This window comes from Lepisma saccharinum, chromosome 1 (genome assembly GCF_977018435.1).
Source record: "Lepisma saccharinum chromosome 1, izLepSacc3.1, whole genome shotgun sequence".
Classification (NCBI taxonomy): domain Eukaryota; kingdom Metazoa; phylum Arthropoda; class Insecta; order Zygentoma; family Lepismatidae; genus Lepisma; species Lepisma saccharinum.
The window spans coordinates 177,860,886-177,874,823 of record NC_139229.1 but is presented as its reverse complement, the minus strand read 5'-3'; the positions used below and the strand labels follow the sequence as shown (position 1 = coordinate 177,874,823).

Here is a 13,938-nt window from a genome sequence, read left to right as displayed (position 1 = left end):
ATGGTATTGATAATGTTGCAAATCGCCAATCGAGAAGGTTTGTAAGGCGTGATTCTGGAATTGGTCATAAGCATGATTCTGGTTTGAGTGATTCAGATGGAAGTTCTACTAACACTACGGATACTACTAAAGTAAAGACATTTTATGTAAGAGAACCGCATCTTAAACATGTAAGTTGGAAGCAAAATCGCAAGCAATCTAGTTTACATAATGCTAGAAAGATGCAAGTAAATTTTAATTGCTCTTGTATGAATAGATCTAGTTGTATTTTAAACGAACACAGAGTACTAACTGAGAATAACATTGATGTTTCCTCGAATAATGCATTTTCTGAATCAACATCAAATATGTTAGGTAGGCCAGAGGACTTCTGCAGTTATGGAGGATATTGTAATTTGAATTACACAAACTATCCTTGCACTTGGTGTTCCGCTTCTACTAATTATACTCAAATTCATCCAGACAGGTCTGATAACACAGCTTCAAGAATGAATAATACACAGAGAGCATTTAATTCTCATAATGATAACGATGAGTCTAGAAGGAAACTGTTAAATCGTTCTTACCCTTGCACATATTTTGCTGGTAATCAACAGTCACCAAACATTCATGATATTGCATTTGTGAATGAAATAGAAAATTGTAATGGTGCACATAATTTTCAAGAAGATTGTAATGGAAGACCGGACTCTGATTCTTTGCCCTTGTACATGAGGAAAGATTGAAGTTAAATGAATTGTCTTTATTACCAAAGTTCTCAGGTTGAGTTGAAACGCAATATGCAAGAGAATACTTGGAACAATTAAACTCAACGTTAGATCTGATAGGAGTGCCTGCTGATAAACGACTGCAGAGCATTCAGAATTGTTTTACAAATAGAGCAGCTTATTGGTTTAGAACACACAAAAGATATTTCTTTTGTTATTCTGATTTTGAAAACAAATTTATTCAACTGTTTGCTTCGCCTGAAATGTTACAATCACAGCTAGCTGTTTTAAGGAATCAAAAATACGACCAAAATGCACATGAAAGTTTAGAAACCTTTGCACTAAAAACACATTCCACATATTGTAATTTAATGGACAATCCGATTGATGTAGATGTTATACAGTTGATAATGAGCCAGTTGCCGGATAATGTTGCTAACAATATGGCTTGTCATAGTGTTCAGACGATGGATCAGTTTACAAATATGCTTCGTAAGTTAGATGTTATTAGAACTAGTAGGAAAGGACTTATTTATTTACCTGAAGATTTAGATTGCGACAAGTCTAACAAAGGTCTTAAAAAGAGTGAACATCAAAGATTAAATGTACAACAAGTAAATATTCGACAAACAAGAAGTACTAGTACTTCTTCTACTCAAACTCTGTCTTCTGATAATTTGGGTCCCTCTGTTGGAAATAGTTCAGACAATGTAAACCAATCTACGAGTTCAAGATATAATGCAAGTAATGCTACTAATTTTGGAAATTTCCGACGAAATAGAAATCAGAGGTTTCCTAGGAATTTTTACAATACTGGCACGTTTTACCAGCAATTTGCAATTTTCGAATGAAAATGCATTAAATAACTTGCAAATTATTTTTTTGTTAGAATGGTTTGAGGAAGAACCTGACTGGGTTATTAACGATGAAGATATTCCTGTACCTTTAACAGAAGTTCCAATTGCACATGGAATTATATGTCAATTGCCTATCATTTGTATAATAGATTGTGATAGCCAAGCAAATGTTATGAATTATGAGGTTTGGTGTAAGATATCATCATGTATTGGTACTCTTACGTTGGACAAGGTGGATGACATTAGATTATCTGGATTTGCTGAAAATAAGAAGTGCAAAATTGTCGGTTGTAAGACGATAAACATTCAGATTGACAGCAAATACTTTCCAATGGAATTTTTCATTTTAAAAGAACTTAATGCAGACATTATTTTAGGTGTTCCTTTCTTATGAAGGTACAAAGCAATTGTGGATTTTAGGAATCAGAATATAAGTTTAATAACTTCGTCAGGAAAGAAAGTGTGTACAACATTAAATAATAAGGATTCTAGTTCGATAAGTGTTGAATCTGACAAGCTTGTATCTGGTGTGAAACATGATACTGACATAATTGAGAATGAATTCCAGTCATGTAGGATGTTAAAATATGTACATATGTTAGATATTGCAGCAAATTATATGCCTTCTCAGAGGGATATTCACGAGAAAGTATTTGCAATTGAAGATATCGGTGATTCACAGAAACGTGATTTAGTTTCACTCTTATGGAACTATCACGAACAATTTTCTGACAAACCAAGACATGCCAAGGTAGAACCATACAGTTAGATACAGTTAGACCTATTGCCACGACACCTTATCCTATACCAATTTCTAGGAGAAAGAATTTAGAAGAAGAACTCGCCAAATGGAAAAGTTGGGGTATCATATATCAAGAATCTTCCCCATATTTAAATCCTCTACTCATTGTGCCAAAACAATGTCTTCTTTTGATTTATGGTGTGGCTATTTCCAGATCCCATTAACTCCAGAATCACATCTTTATACTGCTTTCTCATATCGTGGTAGACAGAATTTATTTCGATATCTTCCCTTTGGCATACGGTCTGCTGTGTCCATTTTTCAAGACAGGATGAACAAAATTTTCACGAGAGAATTCAACAACTTTGTTGTTTGCTATTTAGACGATCTCTTGATCTTTAGTAAAACTTGGCAGGAGCATTTAACACACCTGGAAGCTGTTCTGCAAAAATTGAAAGATGTTAATATGTCCATCAAGTTTTCAAGTGTAAATTTGCTTCTAAAGAAATTGCTTTTCTTGGACATATTGTTTCTGGAAATGAAATTAAGGTAGATAGTAGCAAGAATTCTGCTATAATAAATTTTCCAACACCAAATAACAAAAGGTCACCGAAAATTCTTGGGTTTAGTCAACTGGAGAAGAAAATTCGTGAATAAATTTGCAGAAGTTGCCCATCCACTTTCTGAACTTCTAAAGTCTAATATTCTCTGGACGTGGAAGGAAGTGCATGTAGAAGCTTTTGACAGGTTACGTGATTTGGTTATATCTCCAGAAGCTTTAGCACAGTGTAATTTTTCCAAACCTTTCAACATAAATGGAGATGGTTCAAAGAATAGTATTGGAGATGTTTTATGGGAAAATGGAGACACACCAGAAGATAATCCCAGGATTATTCAATATGCAAGTAGAGTTCTTCGTGGTAATGAGTTGTCTTACAGTACACATAAAATCGAATGTTTAGCAATTATTTTTGCCTTTGAGAAATTTTATATTTATGTAGCCGGAACTAAAATTAATTTGTTCACAGATCGCAAATTTTTTCTTGGCTGGAATCGGCAAGAATTATAAATCCACGTTTAAATAGATGGTGTTTAAAACTGCAAGGTTTTGATTATGATATCCACCATGTTTCGGGAGTAATCAAGCGGCTGACACATTAAGTCGATATCCCGATACTACTACAGGAAATATTTCTTTATCCTAGTTGTTTATTAATAACTTAAAATTGGATATTATTGAAGAAGATACTTTGGAGTTCTGGAAGGAGTCTCAACATCATGACGCATATTATAGTGCTTTAATTCAGAAGATTGAGAATGGAAATTTTTCCAAGTCTTGTTAAGACTCAGTATGCTATCCAAGATAGCATTTTATTTTTAAAATGTGTTTCTGAAGATAATTGGAGATTAGTTGTGCCAGTTTCATTAATACCAAAAATCTTACATGAACTGCATGATTTGCAAGGACATTTTGGATATAGAAAGGTTTTCAATATTTTCTGTGTTAATTAATGACAATATGTATGTCATGAGAAAGTTTTTCTTTGTAATTTTTCATGTTATCTAAAAATTTTAAAACCAATGTTCTAAAATTTTTCTCTGAAGGAGGGAGAATGTTGCGACTGTTTTCAAATTGTAAAATGTATAATCACGTCTTGTGTAAAAGAAAAATAAAGAAATGTTATAGCATACTGTTTTGTTGCATAGCAACCAGTTGTAAGGAACAAGTGCAGGAGATAACAAGAACGTTTTGCATATAATAATAATCCGTCGTGCAACAGCCCATGAAGGGCCTAGGTATACCTACCGACTGCCGGTCTCCCTCCCACGCTTTCCTTCGTCACCTCTAAGCGTGGAGATCTTCAGCCAGTATTGGAATAGTCGGGGGGTCAGCCGAGAACAGTGTTGTGATTTTGAACTATATACATTATTGTTATTTCATAATTTGCTGTGAAGTAGAACAGTGATTTACTGAGTATAATGTAAAATGCTCAAGCCTCTATGACATTAGCAACCACATCCCCATATTTACCCGACCAGTTACCGTGAGATTATTTTTTGTCTCCTCATGTGCAAACACCGCTGAAAGGGAAGCGCCATGAAGATATTGGTAGCAATCCAAATGGTTTTGTGACAGATGTGCTGAGAATTCCCTGCTTGCTTCCATGACCTCCAGAAACTGTGGCAGCTGTGTATAGATAGCCGAGGGGACTATTTTGACAAAACCTAGGACCATTAGTGCTAAGTTGAATAAATTATTTTTTACGAGCTCAGTCCTGAAACTTTTCTGACAAAGGTAGTATAACCTTCTATTGCCATAGGTTAGAATTGCTGCAGGAATGTTGTGCCAAGTGTATCAACCTGAAAGAAAACTATGTTGAATGATATGGCATTCATTTGCCACTGGCGCCATTATTTCTATCCAAGGCTGGAAACTTATCAAAACTCCCTCGTATTTTCTAAATTTTTCACAGTAAAAGGTGCATTTTCCTGGAAGCCTCATTATTTTCCCACTCACGCAATTCATTAATACTTATTAATACTTCCTTAATACATATATGATACATATTTATATAAAAGTTATTTATTATTATTGTAAATACACTATTTATCTTAATGGATGAGGAGTTTTATCAGTTTTATGATATGTGTGTGTCAATAAAAGAACAAATGTAAACATCCATAGATTGGTAGCTTGAATTTCACTGCAGTAACCACCAAGCCATCAAATCAGCAAGAGATAGGACAATTAATTTTCTGCAGTAGCTATCATTAGTTCATGTTGGGTTAGGTTAGGCAAGGCAATATTTGTCATCATGTGATTTCACTTGGGATGTTGTTTGCTCTCATTTTCTGCATTTGTTTCTCCCAATGTTCTAGAAATTAGTATTTGAAGCAGTGTCATCGATCATCCCTGTGCACTCGTGCATATTATTGTATTTAGACTGGAAGTCTCTTCCAATGAAAAATATTTCAGAAGGATTTGGTTTTCTATAGTTATGTCTTTCCTAGCAACCAGCTGCACTCATCATCACCACTAGTAGAACCCACATATATGATCCATGTTCTTAACTTGAACTGCAATGAAATTTTGGAGATAGCAGATTGAATTTTCATACAAATTTACAATGAAAAACCTTCTGAAATGAAATCACAGTAATATCATGGGTTTGCAGGCACATTGCTCTTGTGCATGTGTTATTACGTTATTCTATTCTTCCCCCAAATCATGTTACACATTCTGAACTTGTGCAATGTGAAGCATCTCTACTTCATGTAGTTCTATCAGCAGCAAATGATTTATTCCTATGGAACAAACTACATTTAGCCCATGAAATTCATACAAGGTCCTCCTCCGTGGCCGTGCAGCCTAAGGTGCTGTGCTTTGGACTCTGACTGCAGGACGGGCTGGGTTCAGTCTAGGTTTTCGGCCCGTGTATAGGACTGGTGGCAACCCATCATGAGGAAATTGGGGAGCTACAAGTGAGCAGCATAACCCGGTCTGGGAAATCTCCTATAATGGCTGAGGGTTCAACGTGCTGACCCCACATCATCCCATTACCGGTTGAAGATCTCCACGCCTCTAGGTAGGATTGTGGGAAGGAGACTGGCAGTCGGGAGATGAGCCACGGGTTCTGTTAATTCATACAAGAACATAGTTCACAGAATGAAACTTTTAGAACTTTTTTTTTTCCACTATCCTTGGAAAACATACCTAAGGATTTCATCAACCAAGTAAGGGTTATTTTAATTTCAATAAAAAGTCCAAACATTCGGTTTAATATACATATTTATTCCCCTCCTTTGGACCCTATACAATTTATAGCTAATAGTAAGTTCTCAGGTAGTGCAAACTGTGGAATGTCTTACCTGGATTTTACTTTTTCTTACTGAAAAAAAAGTAACATTCAATTGATGGGGGCAAGCTGGTAACGCACTCTGACTAGCATCAAATTATTACTTATTTTTTTTTTAAAGGCAATCCTGCGCACAATTCCAGTACAGTAATTTTGTTTTTCCATTGCATGCTTATTTTTTAATAGAAGCCATCACTACACACACACATATATAATAGATTATATATATCAATGCCTGTCATACAAAGTTACATAATATCTGATAGTTTAACTGCATGAGCTACTAGCTTAAGGCTGCTTTTTTTTTTTTTAATGTTACAACAATGGCATGCCTTTACAATTAACTGCACTGTCATGTACATCAGAAGCAATCCACATTTTATAAAAATGAAAAGCACAGTATTATTTTTGTTTTAAACTTTGTTATGTCAGTTTTACAAAACAAACCAGAAACTGCTAAATTAATCACGTTTGTAGTACTTTTCTTTAATAATTATCTCAAACTTTTCTCAATAAAAAAAGAAAAATTAAACATTTGTTGTTGTACAATTCCTGAACATGAACACTGGTTACAATATGACTACATTTGAACATATCTTTGGGTATTTTATTTACTTAGAAAAAAAATATAACAAAGCCCCCATCACAGTAAGTAGAATAAGTTTCTTCCTTTCAAAATACACAATGCGAAAAATTACACACACACGCACACACTCACTGTTATACAGTGAAATGTCATACTTTTCAGTAACAAACTTAAAAACTGATATATATATACGTAGTAGCAATAATAATAATAATAATCATAATAATAATAATTACACTACTAGGAAACTCTTTTTAAGTCCTTTCTTACTACAAGTATGTTTATATTATTTTTTCTTTTGTTTATATATCAAACTCTTGTTTCATATAACATGCTTCCTAAAAGTTTTAAGAGTTCACTTACAAAGGGGGCACAGTTGATATGTTCCGAAAATGGTGTTTCTCTTTCCTATAATTAAAAGCAGTTCAAGAAGGCGGTAGTGGGACTCCATGGCTAGTTTTAATGGATATCACAAAATTCCAGCAGTTATTTTTCTCTGCATTAATATCTTGCAGCCTTCATAACATTGAAACAGATTTCTACATGAATAATAATCTTTGTTACCTTTCTCCACTTATTTTTCAACAAATCTATATGCAAACACACTTTCATATTACAATATAGAGATATGTCATCCTGTGATGTTAAATTACAAAATTTACTTTGGTATACACTTAAAAAAAACATAAAACTTAAGGTGTATGATTACTTAACACATGCATGAGTTAATCAGCTATTTTACTAGTTAAAAATAAAAAAAATATGATAACCACAACAATTTTTGTTGTAAGTAATATTGCTGAATAGAAACCAAATAAATACAGAAAAATATATACATATTCTAAAAGTAATTGATCTTTAAGAAAAAAAAGTATATATTTTTTTAATTAAAGTTTTAAAGTCGAAAATTATTTTATTTTCACATTGAAATATTTTCTGAAATGACATATCACTAAAGATTTTCATAAAAAAAGTAAAAAAATCAATACAAATATGGTAAATGAACCTTATTCTTGCAAGGTTATATTTTACTGTCTAGCAGAATAGACAATTTAAATATTAAAAATCAATGAGATGACCAGAAAAATAATTTGACAGGAAGGTAAGATGAAATTACCTTTGAAATGAAGTAGTTTTTTTTCCTTTCAGAGAGTAAAGCTGCTGATATTTGCAGAGTGTAAGTAAAATTGCCTTTAACACATTCATAGCATCCATACATACATTTTTCATTGATATGTACCATAATCTGGAGTTCTGTTTCCTCCACTCTTCCACTTATGCTCCTATTACATGCACACATGGAAATGTAAGTTTACATACATAAATTCATCAAACGGATAGGAATTTCCACGGAAGGAAAGGAATGAATCTTGAGGGAGGAACGAGAAGAGAAACCACCAATATAAGTGTTCTATACGCGAACACTAGCGTGCCAGCTTCATCGTACAAAACCGTTGCTATGCAACCTGGGCAGAACAGCAGAATGGTCTACAGCAAAATCCATTACCAGTTACATAACCAGGACAACAAAAAAAATACATCTGCTGCATTGCCAGGTTCACCATACATTCCCTACGCATCACTGAGCATTTGTTTTCTTTTTTCAAAATTTCTAAACAAGTTCTTGCCACACAACCTAGCTGCGCACACACACACAAACATGAACAATTATCTAGTTTATTCTTTTATACATACAGGTATGTATTTATACTCTTCTAGTACTATATCGTGGAAATTTTGCTCGATGAAGCTCGCAGCAGATATAAGGCATTACATATTAGGTTCAGTTCAGCAGCACCCACACTTTTGAGTGCCTTAAGAAAACCCTGTACCCTTCTGCTAACCCTTGCAGTTGGTGAGGGACTGGAGAAAAAGTCAGGACAAACTGAAGGTTAATAGTTCCACAGAGAGAGGCACTAACTGTACAGGGACTCGTAATTGCCGAGCAGGAGAGAGAGAAAGAGACGACTAAATCACAAACATGCACAATAATCAAAACCTATCTTATTTTAATTACCTGGAAACTACTAGGAAGGGAATTTTTATAACGAGGAAAAAGGAAAACAAACAATACAATATTTTTTTTTTTCACAGCAACATACATGCTTTGACAAATCATGACGGAGGAATCAGTTACAAACATATTTTTTTTTAATTGAGCCCCACTGCATATGTACATATTCGTTTTTTTTTGTATCAGAACAATTAGGAAAAGTACTTATCACTTTTTTTTTAAGAAAAAAAAAGAAATTGATAGGTCGGATTGCATAACAGATATGCTGATATGTTTTTACGCACTCCCCTCATGTGCTGCCCTCATGGCTGATGAAGGTTTTTCTCTTCAGCTTGAGCTGTTATGTCTTGCTAAAAGACAAACAATGGACGGAAATATTTCAGTTAAGATCTGCAGCACTGTGTAGACCTATTTTGAACAACAACAATTTAAAAAATAAATGGGATCTACAACACGTAAAAACAGTCAAAACTAAAGAAAAATAAAGAGAATTTTTTTTTTTGGTCAATGACATTTTACATTTGTTCCCAAACAGACAAATATACATATTTTAACAATAAGCATCTACATGCAACATTTTTAAGGAGGGTTTTATAAGATGATAGTTTTGTCTACACAATGCAATACAGACCTTCAAAATATGCATACAAAATAGATGATGCTGGCAAAGGAACGAACATTTCAATGAGACATTGCACTAGGTTCAAATTTAAGACCATGGAATTTTGGATGAAAGCCAAGTTTGCTTTCAAGTATCAAATTGTGGTGTACTATACATTAGACATTTCATTCTACCTTTTAGTTCGTTCCTTCCCAGCATGCACCAAGCCCTAAGTCTTCATTATCACATCAACCTCACACTTAAAGCATCTAGTTAACCTAAAACTTGAAATTCTATAAGTTAACAAACTAGGTTTACAATCAATATCACTTATACATTTTTTTTTCATTTCCAGTTGGAAAATTTTAACATCTTTGCTTTTTACACTTTCCTTACACTTGTTTTACTAAGTGTATGTTTTAAATATACAAGGACCTCACATGGTATTTTTCGAAAACAGCCCATTCAGTTACTTTGATTGTCAAATATCTACAAAACTTTGTCTATTCACATCAAGCCTTATTACAGCATTTCTGACTTCTTGGCTTCAATAAATAAAAATACCATTGTGTGTCATTACGATGAAATAGTCCGTAATCTATTTCAAACAGTTTTATCCTGTCACAAGTTTCTATATATATATATATTTATCTTGTTAAAAAATGTTATGTCTAGTCAGTTCACAGAAGTTTAATTTATACTTTTCTTTCTTTTGTAAACACTTAATGCAATATATACAAATAAGTATACTATTTTTTCCATAATAATTAAAGAGATGCTTGCTAACACAGAATGAGGCAACAGGGGGAGTTAAGAACACATGAAGTTTTGATATGGTTCAATGATATGCCTCGGCCCTTCCAACATCACCCCCTTACATTGCCGAAACCTGCAGACCAGGTTAAGTGACCCGTATGAGAGGTTAGACTTGTGCCTTTCCTCCCCCAAACATCGTAAAAACATAGCATCAGAATTTTTCTTTATTGCTATGAATAAACACAGAAGAAATATGAACCAAGAAACTATACAAACAATTAATATTTAGAGCTGTTTTTTTTCTTAACCTCAGATTATATCTTTCTGCCTAATCAGCTACAAGAGACGAAGGCAAAGGGATACATTATTGACATGTAGCATCCCAACAGCCAAATATATATAATATATATATTCATTTATTTATATATATATATGTATATATATATCAGAGTCAAAAGATTTCTATGCATCACCATGTAAAATTAACATTCTTTTTCTTTCTTTTTTTACTATCTTAAGAAATAGTCTAGCACATAAGACTTTGGGCACCTTTGGTCTGATAAATCTATCCTCTTAAACCCCACCCTTCACATTTTAAACACACACACACACACTTTTCTTATAATATTTTTTTTTGTTTTTTAAATTATTATTTTTAATAATAATAATATTATTACTGTCCAACCAGTCTACGGCACTAAAAACAACAAACAATAAAATAATAAATGATCTATTATTGTGGCATAACATCTTGAATTTTGCCACAGTTTACGACATGAAAACTCAAAAAACTGCCATTCCGGTTGCCATCCTGGTTGTTTTCATCCAGTAGGCCACTAATACTGCGTGAGCCTACATCAAGTGCTAAGTTGAAGGTAAGAATTAAGGCTGTCCGCCTTCTTCTCCCTTGGATCCCTGGAAGAATAAGAAACGAATTACACATTTCTTAATCTGCGGAAAATCTCACCATATTTCGTTCAATTTTTCAAATGTAAGATAGGTTCTAAAATGTCTTCACACATCATCTGTCGCCACCTGCTGGGACAGCCACAGTCTAACTTTGAACTATTAAAACTAGTTGAAAATATTCAACACCATGCAAAAGATTAAAATACAATTTTCAATCCATTGGGTTCAGATACCAGGGATAAAATTAGCTGAAAATGCTGTAAGCATAGTCATATAGTGTGTCATGATCTCGAATAACTTGGACATCTGAAGCCAATGGAATGCCATTGGATATTTTCCATCTAATTTTAATGCTTTAAGACATAACAAGAAAAACATATTTGAAAAATGCAAAGTGTTTATCTCTCCGAACAGAATCAGTACTTGACTAACCAGTTCGTATTGAGGATAGAACTCAGTAGGACCTTAACTCATTTTGTATGATTCTAGTTCGAAAACTAGAATACCCAAACTAGCCTTACATATCAGTCAATGCTTTGATAAATTCTGTACAAGTTGATGAGCCTCCTGCATCACATAGTGCCTTATGTTGTTACTTTCTACTGAAGGGATTCCAGGGTACAACACAGGCCAGTGGTTTGGATTTAACGATGAACTTTACATTCAGTTTATGCTGCAGACTACGAGAGAATAAAAACTGGACTTACAATTAATGCTGCCAAACTTTGTATACAAGATGGCAGTAACACAACTAATCCTTGTTTCAATGTTACAAAAACACTATACATACATGTAATGTTTCGACCTGTATCTTCTTCAGACTAAGAATCAGCAGCTTTACTGTTTTTGTAAGATGACAACAATACAATTAATAATATTTTTTTCTTTAAAAACACTTATTATTATTATTAATTATATTATGTCAAATACTATTAAGATTCAACCAAAACCAATTAAAATAGATAAAACATCTGTAACTTTCTCATTTGTATTTGTGATTACCTATGCTATATCCAAGGTACTACCATGAAGAGTGAGGTTGGCCTCTAGCCAACCATGATATAATCTTAGAACCTAATTGAAAGAGCTTAAATAATACATTTTCAGGTAACACTCATCCACCCTTGTGCCCACCCAAACAGAATTCTCTCATGGTGCCACTGCCACATGAATAATTAATCACTGAAGTTTTGCATCTTTAACTTATCTTGGACTTAGTTATGTATTATTTTTTTTTTAAAAAAAATAATGTACAAGGAAGAAGCTTGTTTTAGTTATTTGAAAACCAGACAAAGACAACAACAGGTACACAATTCTTAAGTGGTCGACAAAACAATTTCACAAGATAAGAAGCAAAATAAGGATAACATATAATAAAATGGCAGTACATTTTGTTATTCACTCAATATATTTTAACCGTGGTTCCCCTAATTACAAGAAAATGACTTTTGTTACTACTACATGTTTAAGTGGAGTTCCGGGTATATGGTTTTAATTTCGCCATTTATCAATGATTGTTTTGTAAACACCCTTCCTCTGTCTAGCTGGGTTTCTAACCGTCCTCTATTACACCACGGTTTTGTTTTCAGTGTTAGACAGATCTTCGAGCCACTAGGGGGGGGTCTTGTTAAAGCCCCTTGTTGTCCAGTCTTTGTGCGACCATAGGCGTACCTAGTTTTTACTGAAAATCCAGTCTGTCGTTCTGTGTCCCAATAAAGAAGACTGCCTTTTTATAGTTTTACAGAATTTCAATTGTTTGCAAAAAAAGATTTAATCACAATAATTGAGGGTTTGGCAATTTAGATTTTTAATTGAACATATTTTAAGAACCCAGTATCTGGCACCATGCGCGACCATAGACATAATTTTTTTTGTGCGACCCTCGAAGGGTTAATGGCTAACCCACTCAAATTCAGTATAAGTGGAGCCAGGTTCAATTTCCACAGAAATTCTGTAGTGAGTCAGCATCATGAGGACCAATGAGTAGCTACTTGAAAAGAAGCAGTGCAATTAGCAAACAAAGAACAGCTGAGCAGCTCCTCAAAGAGTTGCTACACCATGGAATTAAATACTTTTAAATCATAGAGAAGACAAGAAAAAGTAAAAACATCAATTAGGTTGGACGACAGAACTTATAAATCAGATAACACATGGTTGCCTGATAATGTTCGCATGAGCACGTGAACACTCATGTATATGTTTTAAATTACGTACGTATTAAATGCACACACACACATATATTTATTTGAAAAAATGCTTCTTTGATGTTCGAGTATATACACATAATTTACTCTGGCATGACGTCTTTCACGTCTGATAACTTTTTAGATAGATGGTAACACTGACTTCCACGGTGTTCCACAGATTGCGTTGAGCACAATTGCTGTGCGTGTTGCATCAAACTGGCAGCTAAGGGGCTATTGGCCACTATACCCCGAAAATGTGCAGTGCGCTGTGCAAACATGGTGGTGCGAGCACAGATGCAAGCGGTAATACTTCTTGCATTCGACACCATAGCGCAGCATATGCAAGGGATGTCTAGCAGGATTCGAGACTGCCAGCGCTACATAGTTGCACAATGTAGAATTTAATTTTAATTATTTCTCTTGATATCGATATTAAGTGCATTGTACGTCTGTGTGTAGCGTTCAATTATTTGACCCACAGTGAGAATTTTATTTTCTGTGTAATATCTAGAGCTCAATTATAGATTTTGGCCGGTCATCCTTCAGGAGAGAGTTCGTGTTCAAATGTATCTATTGCAAAGAAGACTACTAACCGATTTGCCTGAATAAGTGGCTAAAGAACACACACTAAACATGCACTTTCTTTAGCCACTTATTCGAGCAAATCAGTGAAGTAGTCTTGTTTGCCATAGATACATTTTGAAAATATATAAATATATCTAA

The 13,938-nt window shown here is 34.0% G+C and overlaps 1 protein-coding gene across 6 annotated transcripts in view; it reads right to left on the bottom strand.

The window, feature by feature from the left end:
• Positions 1–6,078: 6,078 nt before the first annotated feature.
• cpo (RNA-binding protein) overlaps positions 6,079–13,938 on the bottom strand; it is a 532,560-nt gene continuing 524,700 nt past the window's right edge. For all 6 annotated transcript variants that reach the window (XR_014443930.1, XM_083143323.1, XM_083143327.1 and 3 more), the window contains one exon: positions 6,079–11,035. Coding sequence is in view for 4 of the 6 variants with exons in the window: in XM_083143344.1 (XP_082999470.1) it covers positions 10,978–11,035 (58 nt within the window). In the remaining 2 variants the exon portion in view is untranslated. The remainder of the gene's footprint in view (positions 11,036–13,938) is intronic.